Genomic DNA, 26036 nt, shown 5'->3' with positions numbered 1-26036 from the left:
CAAGAATTACATTTACATGTTGATGAAACGGCTGGAGGAAAAAATAATGCCACATTAACTGCTTTTCGTTGACGAGTAGACGTCACCTGTAGTGTTGAGACGAGTGGTGCATGTGGAGTAGTGTCCTTCGTTTTGCTCTACGGCTCAAGGGTGCTACACTTCAACAAATAATTATACAAGCCTGTTGTTTTTTCTGGAGGGGAGGGGGGGATGTCAGAAATGTCACGGAATGTGATAAGCGGCGGTGACGACGATCGAGAGGAAGTATGTCGCGATGGTGGCTTGCAACGCGTGCGCGATGGGGGCAAGGACGGGCAGCCTGCTGAGACAGACGCGAGGGTGGCACCACGGAGCGATCGGTGGCACAGGCGTCGACCACGAGTGGCCACGCTGGCGGCGGAGATGATGAGACTTGCGAGAGCGGTTCTTGGTCGAACGCCGTCGACTGTGTGTGTGACCTCAAGGTGCACATGGCCTGGCACAAGCGTCGTGGTGACGTCACCACCACTTAGTGGTGAACGGTTGTTGTTGTGACAAGGGGTAGCCCGAGAGCCACGTGGTGGTGACGGGGATACAAGTTTCCTGAAGCCCGTCCATTAACTTCATCGCGACCGCATGCACGCACGCGCGTATGTTGAACTTCTTTCACACTGGACGTAGCCAACCGTAGTAAATCAGAGGTGCGGTGGAAGGACAACAAACGAAACACAACAACAAGCGTGGCGTGGCGTGAAGGGGGAACGGTGGCCCCCAGGTGATGCGGAATCGATGGCTACAACAGCCACGGTGGTGACCCTCTTGACCACGTCGAAAGTTGGAGACGCTTATCGGGCAAAAAAATATATGTTCGACCAAAAAGGGAAAAGGGAAGAGCAACACACGAACCCGGCCCCAAGTATCACAGGGTGATAGGTCATCGTCACACTGGGAAGTTCCATGGAGCTGTTGAGGGGGTCAGGGAGGTCAAGGGAGGTCAGTTCAAGGCACGGGTCAGTAGGTTGGGCAGTCACGGTCATCAGACAACATGGTAATTAATTTTTTGTTGTTTTATACAGGTGACCCTTAAACCCTGGTGGATGGTAACCAATAACTTACTTCTTTGTAAAATAGCACGACGAAAACGATGCAACAGTGAGTCACAGACTGTTCATTTCATGTTTTTGTTACGAAAATAAACCGCTGACATGACGGGATTCCAATTAAACTCCTTAACCCCCCCCCCCACCCCTACGGCCCGGCATTCAATGCGTCTTAACTTCATTCACAACTTGAGCATGTTCCCTCTATTACAATTAAGTAGTGTACCGTAGAATTATATATATATAAAAATACTATGTATGAAGATTGAAAACATAAACCCCGACCCCATTATATAAATTAACGTACGATCTCCCCCCCCCCCAAAAGATGTATAAAAATACTGTACAGCATTTCTCTTCGTCCTTACAAGTCAGGTAAACCACGCGGGGGGAGACTCACACAACACGCGGTGCGGTGCGGAGAGAGTCGGGAGCCTGAGACGCGCCCGCACGTGACGTCGATTCGCCGAGCAGGGGGCGCGACAGCGATTCTCGTGCCCGTGACAAACTAATCTCCCGCCCGGTGTGGGATCGTAAAACACGCGCGGGGGCGAAAACAACCGACGGGAATGGACGACTTCCAACAGCCCGTGACCGCGAATTCTCCCCCGGGAGAGATAAAGTCTTAAGACGAATCACGCCCCCCCCCCCCAGCCTAAGTTGTGTCCCGCTTGTCAATAAAGTTACACGCCGGATTACAAGACGCACCTCCCAACCCAACTTTTGATTTAAAATATCGGATAAAACATAGTGCGTCATAACTCCGGAGAACGCGGCACGTGGCACACGATGGGGTCTCTCTCTCTCTCTCGCCTCCTTAAAACAAAATAAACCACCAGCGAACGCAAGTGTAGCGGCGTACGAGTGTGCGACGCTCACGTGAATGCCCACGATGGGGGGAAAAAAACTATTGGCCACCCTCCGAAACCCTTCAACAGCTCGTTGCGTCCTCCCCTCGTGGGAGCTTCGAGGGGGGTGGTGGGGGGGGGCCTCGAACTATCAGACCTGACGATAAAACTGGCGCTGGCACAGACGCCGGGCAGTGCCCCGGCGTACGCTGCGGTAGTGGTTGCCACGCCGCCACAGGCGATCGCGTTCCAACAGAACCACGTAACCGAGAAAAACATTAAAACCGTCGGTTCTGGCCCAGTGGTTCCTCCCGCAGAGCTGCGAGCTGCTGCAGAGTTACGGGTCGACGCAGGGTGGGCGGGCTGGGCGGGCTGGGCGGGCTGGGCAGGCTGGGCGGGCGTTGTGAACACCAAAAATGAAAAGCAAACAACAAAGTTACAAAAAAGGGGCCCTTTTGGTGATGAACCGGGAGGGCGGGGGTGATCGTTCTGCCCTCTCTGCGTACGCTTCTCTCAGTCAGCTGCACCGAGTGGTGTGGGGGCAGGGGATGTTCAGAGGGGACCCTGCGATCACCACGCTTGGATTCCGTCCACGCAGGGAGCTGCCGGTGTCTCGCAGCGGGGCGCCCCCAAGGCTTTGGTTCTCACCGCGGGGGAGAGCGACCGTCTGCGCGGTGCCGGTGGCAGGGAGGGTTTGTTGTGCCGGGGGGGGGGGGGGGGGGGGGGGTAAGGTCGCAAGGAACCTCGGAGTTGAACACACAACGGGCCCGCTTTGGTTCCTCGTGACAGCGCGACGATAAATACGAGCACCACCAAACCGCCGTCGAGACGGTGCGGGACGTGGGCGCTACGAGTCCACGACGTGGGGGTGGCGTTATCCCTGTCTCTCCCATCTTAATTCTTTTTCTCTTTACATTTTCTTCTATTATTTTTGCATTTTATATAAAATTAAAGCACGTGGTACAGCGCGTCAACAGTCTTCCATGGACGGACGGACGGAGCGACCGTCTAGGCACAGAACGAGGGTCGGCCGGCTTTCAAAAAGCGCCGGCCGACGCGGAGAGAGGACAAACCGTTTCTCCGGTTGCCACTCGCAGTCTTGCACAGCCGGGCCGGCCGCTCTCCCCACCTCGCCCTCCCCACCCCCCGCCTCCCCGTCCCCAAACTCCAACCCAGACCCTCCCGCTCAGCAGGAGTCCGTGTTGGGCGAAGGGGGCGGCGGGTAGAGCTCGAAGTAGCTGCGCTCCGTCGCTGGCGACGGCGGGCAACCCTCGTAGCCGTTGTTGTCCTCCTCGGGCGACAGGTACTGGCTGTGCGGCGTGGGCGGCGGAGCAAAGTGCTGCGGGGGAGGCCGCCGCGGCCGCTTGGGCCGCGTGAGCGGCCGGCGCTCGGGCGCAGAGTCGCTCTCGCCCACGTCCGTGCTGTACGGCGTGGGCGGAGGGGCGACGTTGCGGCCCCGGTAGTGCCTGGACGCGGCGCGCGGAGGGGCGGGAGGGGAGGGAGAAAGCGGAGAGCGTCGTTGGCGGTGGCGGCGGACGGAAGCTGCTGCTGCTGCCCCCCCGTGGCGCCGCTCTGTGACGCGCGATAAAAACGGACTGCGAGCGAATATATGCCGGTCGCGCGGATATTGGCCATGCTAACCAAATGGGATTGAAAACTCACTTCTCTAGAACTCATTTTTGTGTTTAGCTTGTTGTCCTTCCGCCGCACCTCCGATTAGCAAGCGAGTGCGTCATCGAGAGAGCGGGTAGGTGAGAGTGAGCGTTTAAGCGAGCGAGTCGGTGAGTAAACGAGCGAGTGATCGAACTGAGCAAAGAAGCGAGCCACTGATGAAGCGGCAAGGTGAGTGAGCGAATAAGGGGCGGGCGGGCGAGCGGGCGGGCCTCACCTGTAGGAGCGCGTGGTGGAGGGGCTGTTGGAGTAGAGGTACTCGGCCGTCGTGTACTGGGACCGCACCGTCGCGGGAGACGGCGGCGGATTCAGGATCTGGAGGAAGGCGCCGGACACACGGTGAGGGAAGCCATCAAGCGCCGGACACACCACGGCGAGCGTGAGCGGTAACCTTTCTCGAAGTTGTTTTTAACACTTTTTATTGTTTGCACGTTGTTCGTTTCTTGCCAAATGGCTGTCCGGTGAGCACACAGCAAAGCGTGTTTACTTTACAAAAACACTCCGTTTGCATAAACCAGAAATGGCCGATTGGTCATTGTCTGCTGGCAGTTGGAAAAAAAAAGCTTCTGAGCTCAACGGAATTACTGACTTGGGAAAGGAACTTCTGAACTTCTTCTATGGAAAAAAACGTTCATCTTTATTTCCAGTGCGACAAGCACGGACCACCGAAGAATAATTTCAAAGCGACAACAAGGGGCCCTTAGGGTAGGCCTTGGTGCGGGAGGGGCCGGAGATAATTAATCATGACAACTGCCGGGTTGCCGGGGGCCACGCGATGATGGCGTTGCGTTCCCAGTGTACACGCCATCGAGCTCGCCCGTGTGTCACGCGTGTGTCACGCGTGTGTCGCGCGTGTGTCGCGCGTGTGTCGCGTGACACGCACCATCGGGTAGAAGGACGTCTTGCTGCTGGTGCTGCTGGAGGAGGCGCCGGTGACGTGGTTGCGGTCGTACATGCCGGGCCCGCTGCTCCCTCCCGTGAGGCTCACGGCACTCAGCAAGCTCTTGCCGCCACGCACCACTCCTTGTGGGGGGCCAGGACGGGGGGGATGGGGAGGAGGGGAAACAAGGGGTAAGAGAAAGAGAGAGAAGTGTGAGCGAGCGGCAGCGGCGGAGATAACGCGCCATGCACTTCGGTGAAACGTGCGTGACCGGCACCCAACGGTATCCCACGGCTGGACGACGTTGGTGAGCGTGCGTAGGTGAAGGCGGGTGGCATAGACACAAGGGGCATAGAGGAAGTACGGTGCAACAATGGATGATGCTGCACTGACGACTGCTCCCCACCACGTCGAGCGAAACTTTAAAGGGCGACGTGAGTAAGCGAGCGGAGTGGGTGAACAAGACAGCGAGCGGTCAAGTGGACGATCGCGTGGATCAGCAAGCGAGTGACTGAACAAGTGGGCGACCCAGTGAGTGAGCGAGCGAGCGGGCAAGCGAGCGGGCGAGCGAATGAGCGATCCGACGGGCACCTGCGAGCGCCGGCTGCATGGCCGGTGGCGGTGGCGGGTATCCCAGGGTTCCGTGGCCCGTGGGAACTCCTCCTCCGTTGGTCATCCCCGTCCCGTTCTGCCCCACTCCACCGTTACCGATACAGGTACCGCCGGCGCCTGGGCCGCCGCCTCCGCCGATGCCGACGCAGGCGTTGGCGGACGGCGCGCCCAGGGACTGGCCCACGACCGCGGCGGCGGTGGAGCTGAGCACGAACTCGGGCTGCGGGATCCCGCCCGAGACGGCTTTGACGCGCGGGCACACGACGCGCTGGCACGTGAAGTAGAGCGCCGCCAGCACGATGAGCGCCAGAGTCACGCCGATGACGGCGCCCGCGATGCTCGTCACCGGGTACTCGGCGACGCCGGACTTCTCACCGTCAGGACCGATGGGAGCTAGGGGGTGAAGTACGGGCGGCGGGAGAGAGGAGGCAACGCGTCAGGGCGAGCGGACGACTGAAGGCGACCTGGAGTGGGGGGATTCGCGGTTCCAGATTGTTCAATTGCTGCCAGTGCTCACTGGCAGCCCCGGGTGGCCTTTTGCGCGGCCCTCGACAATACACAAAGAGTAAAAACCCATCATCGTCATCGTGCTGCTGTCAAACCCCCAATGCTTTGAAATGTGTGGCGGCTCTCACACTGATGATGTCTTATCAGGTGAAAGTGCCCGCCCCCCACGCCCCCTGTGGACATTTGTGAAGAACACCAAATTATAGAACGGGCACTTCTCCATTATCACTTGGTTCGTTTGTTACTTTATATTTGCTCGAAGAAAATACCGGTGCTCTCCAGTTCATGACGGTCCGCTCTACCGCTGAGCCACCTAGGCCGGGCATTGTGGGCAGAGTTGGGAGCCACCTGCTGGCCGGGCATTGTGAGCAGAGGCAATGTTCTTACTGCAGCCGACTTCATCCGAGCTGTCCTTGCAGTCGTAGTTTTCGTCGCAGCGATGGAGTTTCTTGACGCACTGCCCGCTGGTGCAGCGGAACTCGTCCGCCAGACACGGGTCTGTGTGCACGCGCAAGAGCACAGACGCGGACACACGCACGCACAACAAGCAAGAAAAATTATGCAAACGCATGAAATCCGCAACGCTCACCGACACGCGCGCCTTTGTTCTCCGACGTATTTAAATAGCGATGGCGTTAAGTTGCGAGCCGCAGAGTGAACAATACATTCAAACAATACAAGTGGGATGATGGCGTAGGGGGAGGGGCCCCTTGTCCAGCAACGGACCGACAAAAGGGTTGGAGTTGTGCAACGACTCCGTCACGTCGGTCGAGTTGAAAAGGTGCGAGAAGCTGTGTTGTCTTCTGCAGCGTGCGTTCACTTCAACTTCCACCATCTAATGCACCCCGAGCCCCCTCTCCTCCCCGCTCTTTCCCTGCATTTTCTCTCCGCCAAATCACTTCTCTGCTGCCCACCCTCGGCACGCCTCTTCACGTCTCCCCATTTGCTGCGTGCGCCTTCCGACCTCTCACCTCCCGCGTCGGCAGGCACGTCTCACGTCAATCGTCTCCCTCCGCCGACGGCGGGCGAGCTCATTCGTGGGTGCGCTCCTTCAGCCAATAGGGAGCCGTGTTTGCTCGTCCACGTAATGCTCACGCGTGTGTCCGACCGCCCTTCCGTTCGTGCAAGTCCTCTATACATGCACAACACGTTGTGTCTTCACGTCCGTCCACACCTAGCTAATAGTCATCTACTATCCCTTCACAAGTGCTGCTTGATGCCGGCCGCCCGGTATTGTTGGCCTTCGGGGACTCCGTACTCAGTAAAGATGATTTACAAAATAAACACGAATTGGAGAACGCAGGGTAAGTCAGAGACATGGTGGTGACTGCTAGTAAGTGGGGGCAAGGACAGGCCGTACCTGGTAAAATAAAAAATAGTTTAAAAAGTAACCTGGGATGGGCCCCACCTGAAATCAGATGTTATTGTAAATTGACTCATTTATCCAGAAGAGGGCACACACAGAGTCCAACGACTCTTATCTCTTATCCTCGCGCCAAATGTAATATTTATTTTTATTTTTTAGACGTTCAGATCGGGGTGACTTTCACGGTGCCGCCCACCCCCCCCCCTCCCCCCAGCGTCTCTCGGGGCGGACTCACCGGTGCAGTCCTCCTCGTCGGACGTGTCCTGGCAATCCTTCTCCTTGTTGCAGCGCAGCGCGGCGTCCACGCACTGCCCGCTGCGGCACTGGAACTCGGCATCCGGGTGGCAGACGGGGCAGTCGCTCTCGTCGCTCTTGTCCGAGCACTCGGCGTAGCCGTCGCAGCGCCACGCCAGCGGGATGCAGTCGATCTCGCCGCTCAGGCACGCAAACTGGTCCGGTGAGCACGTGGGCGGCTCTGGCGGCGGTCGACGTGGTGGTCGCGATGGTTGTTGGGGATGGTCACGGTTGTAGTAATGACGAATGTGGCGATTGTCGTGGTGATTGTGATTTTAGTGTTGGTGGTGGTTGTTGTAGTGGTGATGATAGTTTATTGGTGGTGGTTGTAGTGGTAATGGTTGTTATGGATGGTCATGGTTGTAGTGGCGGTGGATGTGATGGTGTGATTGTAATGGTGGTGGTGGTTATAAGGATGGTCATGGGAGGGGAAAAGTGGTAAGTGGAGAACACAATAACGTTTAGACTTTTAATCAACAATGTAACATTTTCAAGGTTCCTGCCTGGTTCTTCAATGCGTTCAGAGTTCCTCCGTCCTGCTCCTAAAAGCTCCGAGTTCCAGCGTTTTGCTTCCCATGCCACAGTTCTAATGCTTGGAGGCCCGAGGAGGCCTACAACAATTGCCAACAATTCAGGCTATCAATAAGAGCAATAATTTGTCTTTCTTGTTTTATATAAATATACGTTGAACTTCTATCGCACCGTAGATAGCCATACACACAACTGCGCTCCAAACCGGGTGAACCTCCATCGATTCCCGCTCGTGGTCAACATCGGAAACAAATATCTGAAGCTGCCCCGCCCTAGGTTGACTCAGCCTTAAATGCCTACCCGGCGAGGTATGTAAACGTCGGCACAGCGGAGACAAATGCGGACAGGCGTGAGCTTTGGCCACACCGTCGCTTTCTCGTGTGCCGTGCCGCCTAAACAAGTGCTCGTCGACAACGCTTGCCCCAATCTTCGTCTGTGCGTGCACATGTGTGCACACGTGTGCTTGCACGTGCACGTGCGTGCATCTCACCTCCGCAGGTTAACTCGTCCTGCTGCAGCACCAGGTGCACGGGGCAGGAGCAGCGCGTCGTGCCGTCGCCCTTCACGATGCACAAGTGCGAGCAGCCTCCGTTGTCCTGCACACACGGGTGGCTCCCTGCATGCACGCAGGCGCACGCACACGCACGGCGATCGGCAGAGGCCACGTTACTAACGGGAGGTTGTAGAGCACGCTACTCACACTCAACTTACTGTGTTCGGGGAAAAAAAAAAATTTTCCGGCTGGATTCCTGCCTCGCTGGATGGAGAGGGGCAAATTTGCCCGTGCGACGCTCGCCGTGCGTCGTGGTCCACGTGGCGTGCGGTGCCTACCGTGTGTGGTGTTCCGTGCGGTGGCGAAGCGTGTGTCGTGTTCCGTGCGGTGCGCGTTCCATGTGGCGTGCGTGCGCCGTGTACCGCATTACGCATGTCGCTCGTTTGTAGCCGTACAGCATCCGCCGTACGTTCTGTACCACGTGCGGTGGGTGCGTGTGTGCCGCGTGGCGCTTGCGTGTGCCGCGTGGCGCTTGCGTGTGCCGCGTGGCGCTTGAGTGTGCTGCTTGCGTGTGCCGCGTAGCGCTTGCGTGTGCCGCGTGGCGCTTGCGTGTGCCGCGTGGCGCTTGCTCGTACGGTATGCGGCGGGGTCCAGCTCCTGCGCGGCGTGCAGAGCCGTCAGGTGCGACACCCGTGCCAGGATCTTGGTCCTCCCGGCGCTGCTCAGTTTCTCGGCGCGCTCGATGAGCTGAGGCTGCCTGTCGATCCAGTACAGGTACTGGCCCAGCACCGTGAGTCCCAGCGGCTGCAGCAGGCTGTCCTGCAGCAGTTGCCGGTTGGCCCCTGTGGAACGCAACGGTCGGTCGGTGGCGACGACATTAGCCAAACGCACGGCGGGGCGCGCTTGGTACAACAGGCGATACGGTTCTACGGCTAGGGAGGTGATCGGGGGGGACTCGTTTGTCACCGATTATTTTCCACCGTTGCTTGGTAGACTGGTGTAAGGCGGTAAGCAGAGCCGTCCCTCGGGTACGCGGCAAATCGGGGCGGCCGCCCCGGGCCCCGGACTTTGGGGGACCCCCCCGTGCTTCGACGTCACCGTATCAGATGCAACACTTCCGGTTTAGTTTGAAGTCGTCGGGGTGGAGCCCACGTGGTGGGATTTGGGATTTGCCCCGGGCCCCGCAACACGCTATGCACAGCCCTGTGGGCTAATGTACCCCCATCTCGTGTACCTCTCGCTGCGGCCACACGGCCGTAGCGAGAGGTTCACCAGATGTGGTGTGACGGGAGTGTGTACGTATTTATCAGGTCGTCGGCCCGGACAGATCAGGCTGAAATTAATCCCCGGATGCAACGAATAATTGAGATATTGATTTCAAACGTTGATGAATATTATAAAAAAGTTAAATTCAATGTCCTGGGAAGCTACAGCTATGGCTGTTCACAATTGACAGGAACCAGTCAGGGGGGAGAGACTCACCGGACAGGTCGCTGCTCTCGATGCGCTTGAGCTCCGAGTCGGCCCAGAAGAGGCGCCCCAGCTTGTTGTCGATGGCGAGGGCGACGGGGCGGCCCAGGCCCGTCGAGAAGAGCACCTCGCGCTCCGTGCCGTCCAGCGACGCGCGCTCGATGCGCGGCAGGCGGTCCTGCATGTTCGTGAAGTACATGTAGCTGGCGTGCCGGAGGGGGGAGCGAGCGAGCGAGAGAAGGAACGAGGGAAGGAGGGAGAAGGTCAGAGCTCGGACGACTGAGTCGTTTGATGGGACGACAAATGAGAAGACAATTTTTTTTTGTGCAGTCATGAATTGTTCGGTAGCGCGCCCCCTAAATGACACGCTCAGTGTGACGCAGTTGACAATGCCGGTAATGATGATGCCGGTAACGACGATGATGCCAGTGATGATGCCAGTGATAACGATGATGATTGCCAGTGATAACGATGATGATTGCCAGTGATGATGCAAGTGATGATGCCAGTGAAGATGGTGGTGACGATGATGATGATGATGTCTCACCCCCTCTCGGGGTTGACGACGATGGCGCGGGGCCGATCATTGGGGCCCCTGAGCACAACGCCCAGCGGGCGGCCGTCGAGGCGCGTCACGTTGATGACGTTGGTGGCCTCGCACGTCCAGTAGAGCAGGCGGCCGAACATGTCCAGGCTCAGGTCGTACGGCTGTAGCTCCGCGCTGGGGCTCGACAGCAGAGACAGCACCTGTGGTGGCAAATCAGGGAAGCGTTACAATTGTTACGGAATCAACCGTGGCCACGTGACAATTCAAAGCGGATTCGAACCGTTGAAAAATCGGCAGGTGAGTATGTACTCATGCGATTGGGACTTGTATAAAAATTTTGTTTTCACACCGTTTACCGTTTCTCGATTTTGCACTGCTATCGTCGTTTTTTCAGATTGTTTGTTGTTGTTGTAACTTGCTGACTCGCCCCTACTGGACATCTGTTAAAGAGCTTCATAGCGCCCGGGTCATTCCACCCTCGCTGTTCCGCCCGCTTCGTCCCTACCTGCGTTCCGTCCTCGCGCGCCCGCCGGATGGCGTTCTGCCGCGAGTCGACCCAGTAGAGGAGGCGGTCGAGGGGGTCGTAGGCGAGGGCGCGGACGCTGCGCATCGGGTGGATGGGCAGCACCATGTCGGGGCTCTGCTGCTCGTCCAACACCATGCGGCTCACGCTGCTGCGCTGGCTGAACAGCAGGAACGAGCTCGGGGCTGGGCGGGCGAGAAAGACGGGCGAGTGGGGCGGGCGAACGGGCGGGGGGGTGGGGGAGCGGTGAGAAAGTCAGAGGGTAAGAGGGAGACACTGATGAAGAGTGGTGGACTTTGGCGAGAGCACAGCGATGGATATACGTGCCACTCTTTTCTGCGGGACGTTTGTCTCTGTGTGTGGCGAATCTGCCAGTCGTCTGTCAGTCAAACCCATGGCACCTGGGTCTGTCCCGTGACCTCCTGCCAACGGGGCCTTAGACACTTCACATGGCCTCAAAGTGCACACACCTAGTGTGGCACAGGCTCTGTGGTGACGCCGCCGCTACTGAGTGGCGAACGGCGGTTGTTGCCGTCGCACGTGCGTGTCCGTGCGTGTGTTCGTGCTGGACTCACGAACGCAAGTGCGGTTGTCGGACGGCTTCAGGGTGTAGTGGGCGGAACACGCGCACGTGTACCCGCCCGGGCGCGCCAGGCAGAGGTGCGAGCAGCCCGCGCCGCCGCTGTCCTCCGCGCACGAGTTCGAGCCGCCCTGCCTAGACGAGTGGAACACCAGGATGTCCATCACGAAGTCCAGCTGCTCCTGTGGGGTGGGGGGAAGAGAGGAGAGAAGAGAAGGAAGAGGGGAAGAGGAGAGAGTAAGAAGAGGTCGCAGCGTCAGCGGGTGAATGAACGATCGACTAAATGGGTGGGCACGGCAGTCAGGTTGATAGAAGAAACAGCGCCGACTTAATTGCACTTGGCCGAAATATTAACCCCCTCGCCTGGTTTCCAGGTCGTGGGTTCGATCCCGACCCCGATGCCTGCTGTATATTTGGAGTTTGTTCTCCCCGTGGTCACGTGGATTTAACTCCGGGTCCTCCTGTACTGCAGAGTGCGGTTACGCGAACTCCCCGACATGAGAGTTCACTGGCCTGCACGTATAGGCATGCAGTCGAGCGCCTACGAATGCTCGCTCAGAGCAATTGGCCCCAGACAGTTTGCCAAGGCTATACACGGGGGACCTTTGCCTTTGAGGGCACCGGAGTACCCGGAGGAGACCTACGCAAGGTGGGAGGTGAGGAAGGGGTGCAGAGGGAATATAACCAACTCGCTGTATTGCCATACTCTAGCAAGCCAGGAGACGGCGATCTCACCGCCCGCGGGTACGCAGGGAGTGTCACAAACTTGCGCAATCGATCCGCCAACCCCTCCCCCCTCCCAAGGTTCTGGATTGCAGCAGGCCACGTGCAGCACAGCTACCGTCACGTGGCCGGCGGCGGTGGTCCGGTGACCTCGTGTCTAAGCCTCCAGTGACATTCACCACCCGCGTGAGTGACCTGCACGAGGGCGTGCGGCTACACGAACTCGCCTACGTCACTCAAATCAATTAGGATGACGCACAGTAGAAATCATCGCCCCCTCCACCCCCCTCCCCCCCTACTGGGAGACTAATGCCCACGTGGGCATCAGTCACATCGTGCCCACATAGGGGCAGCTGCCACTCGGAGTGTCCCCCTTCGACCGTTTGACACGAGACGCGACGCAAGGGAAAGTGCTGTCGGGCGCCTGGAGGGCGGCTCCATCAGAAACAAACCCAACGTTACGATTCGCTTGACGACGACGGTCATTATTGTTACGAGTATTACGACTACTACACGAGGCGAGCTCACCTGTATGAGCGTGCGGTTGCCGCCGCTGGCCTTGTCGGCGCGTTCGATGCTGCGCCGGCTCCAGTCCGTCCAGTAGATGTGGTCGCGGTACTGGGTGAGCCCGAACGGGTGCGGCAGGTCCTGGGCGATCACCTCGCGGCCCGTGCCTGCGAGCGACGGCACGCGGCGTTAAACCCGAAACTCCGAGGGGTGGGGGGGGGGGTCGGCGGCGTGTTGTGGCGAGATGTTAACTACCTCGCCGGGTAGACAGGAGGTCGCGGGTTCGATCCCGACACTGACACCTGCAGCGTATTTCGAGTTTGCGTGTCTCTCTCCCAGTGGTCGCCTGGATTTTATCTCCGGGTCCTCCGGTTATTACCTCCCCATTTAGAATCAACACCACGCGTTTAGAGTATTTGGCTGCTGCTATAAATATCCACATGATGATGATGATAAGCCACTTAGTTGAGATATCATTTGTGGCCGGGTCGTTTTGAAAAAAACAGTAATGACTGGCGGGCGGCCGCTGGATTCGAACCGCAAACCTCCGCATCGTCGAGCGGCGACAAAGAGCCACCGTTGGAGGTCACGCAACCGCCACGCAAGGTACGGGCAGGGCACGACGCGGAGCGGTGGGGTGGGTGGGTGGCAGGGGGGGGGGGCAACACCCACCGAGCATGTTGGACGACTCGATGAGGTTGGTGTCGAGGTCAGCCCAGTAGAGGCGCCGCTCGGCGTAGTCGATGGTGAGGCCGTTGGCGCGCCCCATGTTGCCCAGCAGCGTGACGCGCACAGAGCCGTCCATGCCCGCCCGCTCGATGCGCGGGCTGCCGCCCCACTCCGTCCAGTACATGAATCTTCACGAAGACAAAGAAGATCCCAAACGCACCTTATAGGCATGGCAGACTGCTGTTAAGCGAGCATCGCCTAGGCAGGCCGGCACGGTACGCGACGGGGGTGGGTGTTTCCCCAGTGGCGATGTTTACTACTCATTTGAAGCCGAGTCGACCAAGCTAGGGGATGCCCAGAACCGGTTCACATAATCGTCAATGATGTTGGGAGTGGTCGTGAGTGAGAATCCAACTCGGGTCATCGAGTTCATAGTGCAGTGCGCTACCCGCTGCGCCACCGTTAATGTTTACGCATGCGCACACACGCACACACACACCCACACATTTGCGAAGGGAGGATTTAACGGTGTTATGATTTACAGCGGGGGGGAGGGGGGGGGATGCGCTTGTGTTGTTTTATGCCGGCATTAAACCTTCGCACGAGCCCACGGTCGTAACGCTCGCTGTAACTTACACTCGCAATGCCGGCCGATAAGATTTATCAAAGCCAAAGCGGAGTGTCTAACTTTCGCAGTGCCCCTCGCGCCTCCATACTATAAACTGATCTTTGCCACAGGCAAAACAATAACCTTAACTCTAAAGCTACGTCTTAAAGTTAAGGTTTTTATAACAGCTACATTTTGACACAAAATCCAACACTAACATTTGTCGTCGCGTTATCCTTAACAGTCATCCTACGTACATAGTAACTCGTAACTTATAGCCACCTGTTAAGCCACTGCTGGCAGTGGAGGTTTGTTTGATGACGATTCCGTGCGGTCAACAATGTAGGGAGCAGTGTGCCAAACCATGTGGGCGAGCAGTGTGGGTGAGCCGTGTGGGCGAGCAGTGTGAGTGAGCCGTGTGAGTGAGCCGTGTGAGTGAGCTGTGTGTGTGAGCTGTGTGGGTGAGCTGTGTGGGTGAACCGTGTGTGCGAGCAGTGTGGGCGAGCAGTATGGGTGAGCTGCGTGTGGGCGAGCAGTGTGGGTGAGCCGTGTGAGTGAGCCGTGTGAGTGAGCCGTGTGAGTGAGCCGTGTGAGTGAGCTGTGTGGGTGAGCCGTGTGGGTGAGCCGTGTGAGTGAGCTGTGTGAGTGAGCCGTGTGGGTGAGCCGTGTGAGTGAGCTGTGTGAGTGAGCTGTGTGGGTGAGCAGTGTGGGTGAGCCGTGTGAGTGAGCTGCGTGTGGGCGAGCAGTGTGGGTGAGCAGTGTGGGCGAGCTGCGTGTGAGTGAGCTGTGTGTGTGAGCCGTGTGTGTGAGCCGTGTGGGCGAGCTGTGCGAGTGAGCCGTGTAGCAAGCCATGTGGGCGAGCAGTGTGGGCGAGCAGTGTGGGTGAGCTGTGTGAGTGAGCTGTGTGAGCGAGCTGTGTGTGTGAGCTGTGTGGGTGAGCTGTGTGAGTGAGCTTTTTGGGTGAGCCGTGTGGGTGAGCTGTGTGAGTGAGCCGTGCGTGTAAGCTGTGTGTGAGAGCTGTGTGGGTGAGCTGCGTGCGAGTGAGCTGTGTGGGTGAGCCGTGTGAGTGAGCCGTGTGGACGAGCCGTGTGGGCGAGCCGTGTGGGCGAGCCCCGTGCAAACCTCACCCTTCCTCAGGGTCCACGACGAGGGCGCGCGGGTTGTCCAGGTCCTTCCACACGAGCACCTGGCGGTGCGAGCCGTCCAGGCGCGCCACCTCGATGCGGTTGGTGCCCGTGTCGGCCCAGTAGAGGTTGCGGCCCAGCCAGTCGACGGCAAGGCCCTCGGGCGAGTCCAGCCCAAACTCCACCACGTGCTCCAGCGAGCTGCCGTTCATGTACGCGCGGCTGATCATCTGGCGCGGCGACGGGGAGAGAGAGCGCGAGAGAGGGGGGGTTACGGTGGAGGCACGGGTAGCACGGGAAGGGGCGGATGGCGGAGGGATGCGTGGCGTGGATGGACAAGGTGGGATACAGAAGAAGGGGACAAGGCCACAGGTTAAAAAAAGGAAGTTTCCTACCAAAAACATAGCTTTTAACATCAGCTGCGTGAATTGTTGAGCTGGGGTGAAGCGGTAAAAGGCGCAGCCCTGAAATTCCTTGCTCGTGGCGGCCGTGGCTTGGTGGTGTCCAATAACATTTTGATCGATGGAACGATGTGAACTTGCAGACCCCATCGAAAACGGAGCCACCACACCCCCCCTCCTGTCCCCTACTCTAAAACTAAACTAAACAATGTTTCCATTTTGCCAGGTAAAGCCCACTAAGCTATACAGCTCTTCTTCTGGCCACAAACGATAGCTCAACGAAGTGGCTTATCGAGTGGAAATTAATAGCAGCCAAATACTCTAATTGCACGTTTAGAAAAGTGGAGGTAAAACCAGAGGACCCGGAGAAAAATCCACACGACCACAGGGAGAGAGAGAGAGACACGCAAACTCCAAATAATTCAAGCATCAGGGTCGGGATCAAAGCCACGACCCCCTGCATACCAGGCGAGGGGAGTAAACACCTCGATCATCTGGGCACCCCCCCTCTCTTCCTCCTCCACCCCCCCTCTTTCTCGCACACCTTGAGGCTGATGTCGGTCCAGTAGATGCGCCCGTCGCTCACGTCGAAGTCCAGGGCGGACGCCTCCTTGACGCCGGCGAGTGGGATGGCCACGTCGTTGTGGCTCGTCTCGAGCGAGATGCGGCGGATGTCAGCGCGGCGCGAGAACAGCAGGAAGGCCTCGGGCAGGATGCAGGTGTGCATGTCGCCCAGAAGCTCCAGGCCCATGGGGCACGCGCACCGCGGCCCCACCGGCCGGTACAGGCACAGGTGGCTGCAGCCGCCGTTGTCGAGGGTGCACGGGTTGGTACCTGCAAGCGGCGGCGGCCGTTTGGTGGAGGCGAGGGTCGGGGTCGGGGGTCATGGTTGTGGCGGGAGCGGAGGAGGAGGAGGAGAGAGGAAAGGCGGCATCGAGGTCAGGAGATGCGTCGTTAACGGTGACGCGTGGGAAGGGGGAGGGGGGAGGATTTAGTCCACAACGCGGCCCTTCCGGGAAGTAACGTACGACAGAAACCGCGAGCGCGTAAAGGGGACAAAGGAACTAGAGGAGAGAAATGGGACTGCGTAAAGTCCTGGAGTGCTGGGTCACAGTTAGAGTTGTAACTAGTGCTGTTGGGGCTGCTTGGCTGGTTTGTTAAGTTGTTGGGCTAGGCGCTGCTCGAATAGTTTTGTGAACGTGATGGGGGCGGTTTGTCAGAATCAAGACGAAGGACTATGGTCTGGGTGGCTATCTATGCGGGGGCAGCAGTCTGTATTGGTGGTTCATTTGGTTACGATTTAAAGGTAAGGCTAAAGTTATACAAGATATGATCACGCCCTACAATATTCTAACCTTTCCGAACAATCCGCAGTAATTTTTCCCCCAAGACCCAAAGTATGTACGGCCCTTTCTCTTTTCATTTTCGAAACGTAACGGAAAAAAACAGCGAACGGATCTTCGTTTCAAACGCGTTCCACACCTCCCAGCGGCCGCGTGCCGGTGGCCTTGAGGCCCATGAGGTCGGGCAGCTGCTCGACGATGACCTCGCGCACCAGCGTGCGCTTGTGCACGCGCTCGATGGAGCGCCGCTGCCAGTCGGTCCAGTAGAGCCAGTCGCCCAGCAGGCTGAAGCCGAAGATGTGCGGCAGCTTGTCCTCCACGAGCACCTTCCGCCCCGTGCCGTCCACGCGCATCACCTGCGCAGGCGACGGGAACAACGGCAACAACGAAACACAAAGATCGAGGACTGAAGGCGCGGGAGTTCCACCGCACCTCGCAAATGCGTTCCACGGTCCGCCAGATCCACGGCCTGCCCGAACGGTAGCCCCAACCCATCGGCCTGGTATTAGGTGAGAATCAGAATCTTTATATATAGATTGGCAGAATCCGATGAGTTGTGAAAATATTTTTCAGAGAGGTTCCCCAGTAGGTTTTGCACGTGTCCAGTTGGGCCATGTGGATGCCACTCCCAATATCCGTGTCTCGGTGGCCAGCCCTCCTATCTCCTGCACCCACGTCCTGCGTGGCACAATCTTTTTGCTGCTCTCATCTCATCTTGCCACAAATCTCCTAGCATCCATTGCAGACGCTTGTGCTCAAATGCACGCAATTTACTTTCACAAAGTGCTTGGTCTTTATCTCTCAGAAACCAAACGGTGACACATCAGAGATGTAGCACTCCCACCTCAAACAGCCCTTCCTTTACAATCAAGACTTCATACTTTTCGCCTTACAAAAAGCGGCTGCGTATAATCGCTTGCGTCTTTGCATTTACACGATCCGGTTCCACGTGCCGCCCCCATTTGGTAAATCCACTGCTGGATGAAGGCACCCTCCTATGCTGTGCAGGTCGTGGAGGTCGTTTGACCGTACAGTCCGTTCTATAACGCCACGTGGTGTTTTCATCACGCGATTTGGATATATGACGCGATGAATGTATCGGGGAACACATTTTTGAAAACACGGACGGGAACTGGATATATCGCACCTCTAGTGACCAGAGCTACGTCACGCGAGTAGGAACAAGCGGTCGTACGGCTGCCTCGGCGTAGCATCATCATCACACAGGGCATTGGGATGCTGCTGGATACCTCTAGATTCTACCCACGCGCATCAGTCTCTGTCCGGCCTGCGCACGCATCTCGCGTGTTATCGCGGACCGTGCTTTACCCCCTATATTATTTATTATAATGCGATTGCTCCATAATGCGGTGTTCTTCAGGAACGCGACTACCGCTGTGCTACAGGAGAACAAGACTGCACTTCGCCACGCTGGGCAGTGCAAGTTTCACTTCCTTATTAAAACACGTGTAACAAAAAAGCCCATAAACGGCCGAGGTTAAATGAGGTTCCTTCAAAGGGCTTGCGATTTGATGACATTGCAGCAAACTTTTGCTGGATAATCTGTGTACCAGGCGTTTCCCATGAGTTTGTTTGAGTCCAAAAACAAACAGAAAGGGACCGCATGATCCTGACTAGCTTGCTGGCCATAAAGGAAAGCAGCCATTTGAAAAGCAAACATGAGATTAAATTGTCCACCAAAACAATTTAAAACAATTCTAAACGGGCACAACAATGATAATAATATTAACAATTATAATAATAATGTCGTTCCATCTGATAAAAGCCTCGCGAAGTCTGCGGAAGCTTTTTCCGTGCTGTATGAAACACATTTTTAGGCAGAATGAAAAGCAGTTGTGGGCCTTACGAAATCAATTGACGGGCCACACAAAATGTGGCTGTGGGCCGTATCTCGGCCTGCGGGGGCCATTGATGCTCCCCCCGCCCCTGTCCCGCCCCTGTTTGGCGTATTACTGCCGTACCCCCCCTCCTCGCCCCCCCCGGACAACCGCAGCCAACTGCAGTCCCTCTACAAAACCAGCACACGAGCGCTCGCGCAAACCGCACAAGGCGGCACGGGAGCGGGCACACGGGCGCGTGCGCGCGTGCCCAACCACCCCCACTGTAAAACCTGGAGCCGATTTCGCGACAATCTGTTACTGGTTAACGTCCGTCCGTCGTGGTGGACGGGGGAGAAAGTGGTAAAAATGGGACCCCAATGCCTGGGATGTTTGTGTGCTTTGGCGTGCTGTTTGGAATGCTAGCATGTGGGAGGATGGGGAAGGAGGGGTGGGGGGGGGTGCGGACGGGGGTGGGGGAGGCGGGGGGAGTCTGCTGCTGTGGCGGTTTGAGAGTGCGGCGGGGCATTTCACTTTTAGGTGACCTCTATTCGTTCGTCTTACAAACTCATAAAACTCCGCTGCCGATTTCGAAAGCGGACCGATGCAGGAGGTTTTCTTTGAGAGGGGCTACGGCCGAACGGGGCATCCCCGGCACATTTGTCGGAGCGCACGCCGTCAAGCATCGCGGCCACCTCTGGCACCGCCGCAGAGGGGCAGGTGACCAAAGCGACGGAGCGCGCCAGTGTTGGGAACAACAGCGCTGTTGCCATGCTGAAGGTGTTCCCCTCTCGCACCCGATTAGCGCAGCAAAGATGATTGCAGACGGGTAAGCATCGGTGGCGGGCGAGTTTCTAAGTGGCCGTGGGGCATGTCTTCCCCAATCCTGGGTTAGGCGAAGACATGACCAAAAGAAACGGCTCTCATCTTGCAGTCCAGGATGCGCAAGCTGTGCATCCTGGGCTGTCCTACAGGAGTGTGAAAACTTCACGTTGGGGTGGTGAAATTTGAAGTGACTATCAGGTACACAGGGCCACGGCACGCTCGAGTCACACCAACGCGTCATTACACAGTCATCACGGCACCGTTCTGATGTCATCACAAGAGCACTACGATGACAATCGTGAAACTAGCGTGTCAATGTCATTGATCGCTCCGCTTTCTATTTGCCTTTAGCTTTGTGTGTGTGCCGGTTGTTACCACGTTGACGTACGGACATTGCCGTTTGGCCGGTGTCGGCCGCGAGCGGGGACTGAACTCGGGATGGCTGGGTTCGGAGCGCCGCGCGCAAACCGACTGCACGGGCACCACACAAAAGATATACCAGCGCTCACGAGCGCTCGCAAGTGAGGTCGCACCTCTCGGCAAACGCCGATGGTGCTGGATGCAATCGCCAGCGAAACGACACGTAGAAAATGTCAAAATGTTTCATTGCAACTACTAAAACTATTACTCTTGAACAATTTCTGTTATTTTACCAGTGTAAGGCCCACTGACGTGACCTGGCCAAAAAGGTTCACTCAACGACGTGGCTTATGTGGAAATTGATAGTAGCCAAATACTCTAAAACGCATGTTTATAAATGTGGAGGGAAAAATCGGAGGACCACAGGGAGAAGGTGCAGGCGTCAGGGTCGGGATTGAACCCACGACCTCCTGTATACCGGGCGAGGTAGTTAACATCTTGCCACCATGGCACCCATAAACACTCCGGTTATGCTGATAAACCAAATCAATTGGCGTATTTGGCCCACGCCGTAACAACGTGGGCTCGACCGGATTTGGAGGGTGGTGGGAGTGTTTCAGTTAATAATTGGCATTATAACCCACACAACGATTTAATCCCAAAAGAAACTAATTATGAAGTGTACATACCGTACTTGAGCTAGGTGGCTGTGGTATAACTGTGGAAAAGTTTTGGAGTTTAGTTGTGGAAATTGCATAAAAAATGCTCCGAATGATGGCCAAAACGATAAGGCGGACGCCAAAAAGTCATTGCTCGATTAAAAAAATAACAGCGGATTACTCAAAAATGCGTGCTGTGGTTTTATAAAAAAAAAATGAACAGAACCAAAAAGCAAGGGCCACACGCACACACACACGTACACGCGCACACAGACGCGCACACAGGAACACACAGACGCAAACACACAAGCATGTAGACAGACACACGCACACACACACACAAAGGAATGCATACAAACACAGGTGCGTACACACATCGACAATGACAGACAGTTGCACAGACAGTTGCACAGACACACAAAGACAACATTTCCCAGCATAGCTACGCAGACGGTCAGGGCAAGTGCTGTTACTGAGCGTCTATTCAGGCCAGCACGGCGCACGAGGGGGTAGTGTTGACAGCACCACGCCCGGCCACCTTTATCTCCCCAATGTAAATACAACGCACCACATACTCTTCATTTTAAGGGGGCGAGTCGACCTAGGGGAGGCCCAGGAACCGGTTCGGATATCGCTCGCCACTGCCATTAGCCACAGCCGGGAATCTAACCAGGTTTACAAGTTCGTTAGTGCCGAGTGCACATACCAATGCACCACCCCGGTCCCCGCACGAGCACACACAAGCACACCGTTGCATGGCTTGTGCTCTCGAACGAGAAAGCTACGCAGCCAGTAGCTTTGGATGTGTTCAAGTCTCCTCCCCTGTCCACGTGCCCCCTCCCCGCCCCCCTAGGAGGTGGGGGGGTGAGCAGCCTCTGGCGCCAGAAGGAAAGGCCCCCCCCCCACCACAACACCACCATCCCCCACCCTTCCCGAAGTTTCCACGGCCATCTGGACGGCATCACGTGACTAATTGGCGACGCGCGGTGGCAAGCGGTCAGCCCAAGATGAGGAGCCGAGCGGGTCCCGTCGTTAGCCGCGACCTCTGACCCTCCCGACCCGGAGCGATGCAGAAGTGAGGAAACGAAGCAGAAAGGACCCACGAGTCTAAGTCGGCACTCCCGGATTTGTGGCGTTTTCATGGGAATCGCGATCGGCCCTGTCACCACTTTGTGGACACGTCGCCCGTCTCGATGCGAAAACCCCAGCAGCAAATTGCGCGCTTCTGAGTTTGGCGGTCGAAGTTCGGAGCCGACGAGCCTGAAAGGAACGGCGCTGCCCCGGTGGTCGCCCCCCCCCCCCACCTCACAGTGATTCATAGATCCACACGAACACGGGGAGAGAGACACGCAAACTCCAAATATACAGCAGGCGTCGGTGTCGGGATCGAACCCACGACCTCCTGAATGCAAGGCGAGGTAGCGAACATCTTGCCATCGCGGCGCCTGGCCGGATTTCCCTTTTAAAAGTGCGGCCGCAGATTCCACGTGCAGATGGAGGGGGGGGGGGAGCTCGGCTCCGGGCCCCCCCCCCCCCCCCACATGAGAAACCAAATTCAATCAACATCACCAGACGGCACGGACCCATTAAGGGCACAGGAAAACTACCTTCTGTTGCCTTTTCCTGCAATTAAGTGGACTCCCTCCCGTTTTCTTTCTTCTCTCCTCGGAAGTCGACGAACAGGTGTTGCCTCTAAGGTGGATGAAGAGGCCCACTGAAGCCACTTCGGGCAAAGACAAAAAAAAACTCATTCTGCCGAGATCATCCCTCTTGGGGACCATTCTCTTCAGCGCGCGGGGTGGTGCACCGCTCGGCACAGCGGGGACAGGGGGGTTACAAAGGAAATAATAAAAATAAATTATAATTTATGTATTTGTGTGGCGCACTTCCACTCATGTCTCAAGAGAGACGAAGCGAATCGGAATAAACGGACTTAAGAAGATGCGATCGTGTCGTGGTGCGACAACGATGATAGCTGAGAGCGCACTACCCAGACAGCGCCCGGACATATTAAGGGGGGGGGGGGGGGGGGTGTGGAAGGGAAGAAAATAAATAATCGATATTTTACTTTGGGTTTTCAGAGCTTGGAAGACTGCATCTATTTGGGCCGAGTCGAATGCCTCTTCAAAGACTGACTGCAGAGGCCCGGGAAGGCACAACGAACGGGGTTCATTCGAGAGCCTTTTTCCAGAATTGGATTCGGGAAAAAAATAGCACCTAAGTGGGTGGGATGTAGAAAACCCGCACTCAAAAATGTGCTGTGAAGAAAAGCCATTGCCAAAGAAACATCATCTGCTATATATTTTTGTTTACTTTTAAAGACACACAGTGTTACTATGAACGAACGCGTTGAGTTTTCTTTGTTGTTATTATTTGTGCTTGTGCGCCACTGCCAATGCAGCAGCAGTCACTGAAATAATTTGTTCAAACCTTGCTTTGCTTTGTTGGCCACATGGCGCCTGTGGCTGGGGGCAGGGTACGGAAATTCCAAATGGAAAGCCGGGAGCTCGAATCCTGGTCGGAGGTTGACTCGATCCATCATCACTCCGAAGGTTAATGAACTGAGAACCAATTTGTTGCAAGTCGCCTTTCACTATTTTTTCTTTTACCAGGTAAGGGCCCACCGAGCTGCTACATAACTTTTTTTCAGAAGCGACCTGGCCACAAATAATCGCTCATAAGTGGCGTATCGCCGTATGGAAATTTATATCAGCAGCTAAATACTGTACTCTAAACGCGCGATGTTGTTTCTAAAATGTGGAGGGAAAAACCGGAGGACCCACGCCACCAAGGGGAGAGAGAGAGAGACACGCAGACTCCAAGCCACCTCTCATTGTATCACAGTCGCAGTGGTAGCCATGAGAGGAATGTGACATTTCTACCACTAGGTGGGCCGTGATTCTATCTGAGAGTTGATTAATTATTTTTCACCTCGTCCGAACCGTCTGGTGTGTATGGGCGCTTGCTTTTTTTTGTTCCGTCTCATTTTCTCCATTAGCCTGAAACGGATTCTTCGGGGAAGAATTCGACGCATGCATCGCAAGTTTATCGATACATTTAAAATCAATCAACTGACGAATAATCGCACGCCGAGTTTCTGGGAGTGTAACAAGATGCTTTGGTTCATCAATGAATATCGGTCATTTGAAGCTCGCGACGGATGAATTGAACGTGACCCAATGCCCGCCCGACCTCGTGACATCTTTGAAGCTAAGCTGGAGAAAGCCTAGACAGCACGTGGACGAGTGACCATCACAGCGCTCGCACGGCAAGGTAACGTTGCCCATTGTTGCACTGCACTACGTCCACGCCCCAACGTCAACGGCTCCCCGCCTTCACCAAACCCGCGCACTGAGCAGCGGCAGTAAAGTGCGCGGTCAAACACGACTCGCACGGCATGGGGTCTCTCTCTTCTCTCTTCCAGCAGCGGATCGACCACGGGGGCTGCTACGTGCGACACGCACGTTCCGACCGCGTCGTGCCGCTTGGCAAACCAGTCCAGAGCGTAGTTTCGCCGATTCGCACACACCGGTGCCGACGATCTTAACGGGCAGCGGCAAAACCTGGCGTTTCCTGCAATTTGCCCAGCGTCGTGTGATGGGGAGGGGTGGGGGGTGGGGAGGGGGGTGGGGGAGGGGGTGGGGTGGGGAGGGGGTGGGGGCGTGCCAGTGGCCCCTCCCTTCACCATTCTTCCCCAGCCCGCCGGCAACTGCATGCGGAGTCGCAATGAGCGATTAGCCTCAAATTACCAGCGTGGAACGCGACCACTACAGCTACCTAACAACCGCTGCCACCAGGTGAAGGGAGGCGAGGCAGACCGGGGCGCACACGGCTAAACCACATGACGCATCGTCGTCGTCGTCAATACGTTCACGGAAGGGCAGTCCAACTAATTGGGTAAAGCTCCATCAACATTTCAAAACCACCCCCAAGATTCATCGTCATCATTATCATCAGCCACGTTCTCTGCACTGTTTAGGTGAAGGCCTCCCCATAGCCATCATTCATGGCAGTACACGATGAAAATGCTAGAGTATGGTGCAGTTAGCGAGCTTGTTAGTAGTTGGGCTGGGGTATGGATGGTTCGTTCGTTAGCACTGGAGCTATGCACTTTTAAATCTAGAACTGCTTTTAGTCTTTAGTTTGTTGTCCTTCCCCCGCACTTCCAGTTAGCACGGTTGGCTCCGTATGGTGCGCAAAAGAAGTTCAGCATAAATATGGTTGGGCTAGGGTCCAGTTAGCTAGCTTGTTAGTATTTAGGCTAGGGTCTGGCTGGCTAGCTTTTTAACGTTATGGGCAGGGGGATATGAGATCGTGTTGGTTGGGATGCCCTCTGCTTCAAAACAATCTGCTGCTCTCCCCCATTACCAACGTTAGGCCCTTTTACGCTTTTCACTTTTGGTATTCTCAGCACCCTGCCAACGATCACAAAAACAAGCGCACAGTCACACACCAGGGACGACGCCGCGCACAGACAAATCCCCGCGATGGGCTTCCACACATCTCTGACTCCGTTTGCCATCATCATCGTAGCCACCATCAACCGTGATCTATCCACCGCTGGATTATTCTCAACCCAAGCCGTCGCCATTCCCCAACAGTTCATAATATTCATTCTAAAGGTTTTTGGGTTCGTCACGTAAACATGTGCCATTAACCCACCACCACCACCAATAAAAATAAAAAATATTGGGTCGCGAATGCCAAAGTGTCAAAAAATTACTCCACAGTCTCGCGATGCCACAATCCACCGGGCACCGGGCCCGCGAGCCAATCTCGATCGCTCCTTCTCCCACAGCTCACGTCCTCTCGGTCGTGTTCCCCTTCTTCGTTGGCTGCCGCTCTTTGGCTGTCGTTTGTCTCGCCCATCGGTGGGTGTCCCCGTGCCCTGCCCAGGTCTGCCCACGACAGTCAACCGGATGTCTCCAACTTGCGCAAGTCCTCTGATATCAACTACCTGGCCTGGTGCACAGGAGGTCGTGGGTTCAATCCTGACGCATGCTGTCTAATTTGGAGTTTGCACGTCTCTCTCCCCGTGGTCGCGTGGATTTTTCTCCGGGTCCTCCGGTTTTTCCCTCCACATTTCGAATCAACGTGCGTTTCGAGTATATGGCCGCTATAAAATGTCTACGTGATAAGCCACTTCGTTGGGCCATCGTTTGTGGCCAGGTTGCTTCTGAAAGAGAGCTATACAGCTCAGTGGGCCTTACCTGGTAAAATAAAAATAGTTTCGTTTATAGTTTTTATAGATCCGTGTGCTCCCTCTGTCTCTCGGTGTAATTGTATACATTGTTGTACGGTATTAAAAATAATAAAGATGATAATAATAATAATAAAATCTATTAATAGATCCGAGCATAAGGTCACGTGCCCTAACACAAAACAACTTAACAGCGTATGCTACGTTGCATTCTGTGTGTTTCACAATGCAGGGTAACAACGCCCATGTTTTGCTGGCACAGATCATTGGCCGCACAGCAAAACATTTCCAGGCTACAAAATGCAGTGCGTCCAGAGGGGGGGGGGGGGGGGGGGCGGGGGGGTGAAGAAAAAATTCATGTAAAAAATAAAAGAAAGGA

The 26036-nt window shown here is 56.2% G+C and overlaps 1 protein-coding gene across 1 annotated transcript in view; it reads right to left on the bottom strand.

Moving 5' to 3' along the window:
* Window positions 1–3098: 3098 nt before the first annotated feature.
* The window catches only part of LOC144933927 (low-density lipoprotein receptor-related protein 6-like), a 63868-nt gene continuing 40930 nt past the window's right edge, over window positions 3099–26036 (bottom strand). Inside the window, exons 9-25 of the mRNA XM_078859239.1 lie at window positions 16915–17131; window positions 15977–16266; window positions 15035–15261; window positions 13304–13488; window positions 12653–12798; window positions 11397–11583; window positions 10804–11006; window positions 10299–10498; window positions 9764–9954; window positions 8917–9123; window positions 8279–8404; window positions 7199–7438; window positions 5985–6095; window positions 5070–5483; window positions 4482–4621; window positions 3816–3913; window positions 3099–3393 (exon numbers count right to left, since the gene is read on the bottom strand). Coding sequence (XP_078715365.1) covers window positions 3114–3393; window positions 3816–3913; window positions 4482–4621; window positions 5070–5483; window positions 5985–6095; window positions 7199–7438; window positions 8279–8404; window positions 8917–9123; window positions 9764–9954; window positions 10299–10498; window positions 10804–11006; window positions 11397–11583; window positions 12653–12798; window positions 13304–13488; window positions 15035–15261; window positions 15977–16266; window positions 16915–17131 — 3462 coding nt within the window. The 3' untranslated portion in view covers window positions 3099–3113. The remainder of the gene's footprint in view (window positions 3394–3815; window positions 3914–4481; window positions 4622–5069; window positions 5484–5984; window positions 6096–7198; window positions 7439–8278; window positions 8405–8916; window positions 9124–9763; window positions 9955–10298; window positions 10499–10803; window positions 11007–11396; window positions 11584–12652; window positions 12799–13303; window positions 13489–15034; window positions 15262–15976; window positions 16267–16914; window positions 17132–26036) is intronic.

The sequence above is a fragment of the Lampetra fluviatilis genome, chromosome 8 (genome assembly GCF_964198595.1).
Source record: "Lampetra fluviatilis chromosome 8, kcLamFluv1.1, whole genome shotgun sequence".
NCBI lineage: Eukaryota > Metazoa > Chordata > Hyperoartia > Petromyzontiformes > Petromyzontidae > Lampetra > Lampetra fluviatilis.
Note: the sequence above shows the minus strand (reverse complement) of the source record. Positions and strands in the feature narration are given on the sequence as shown.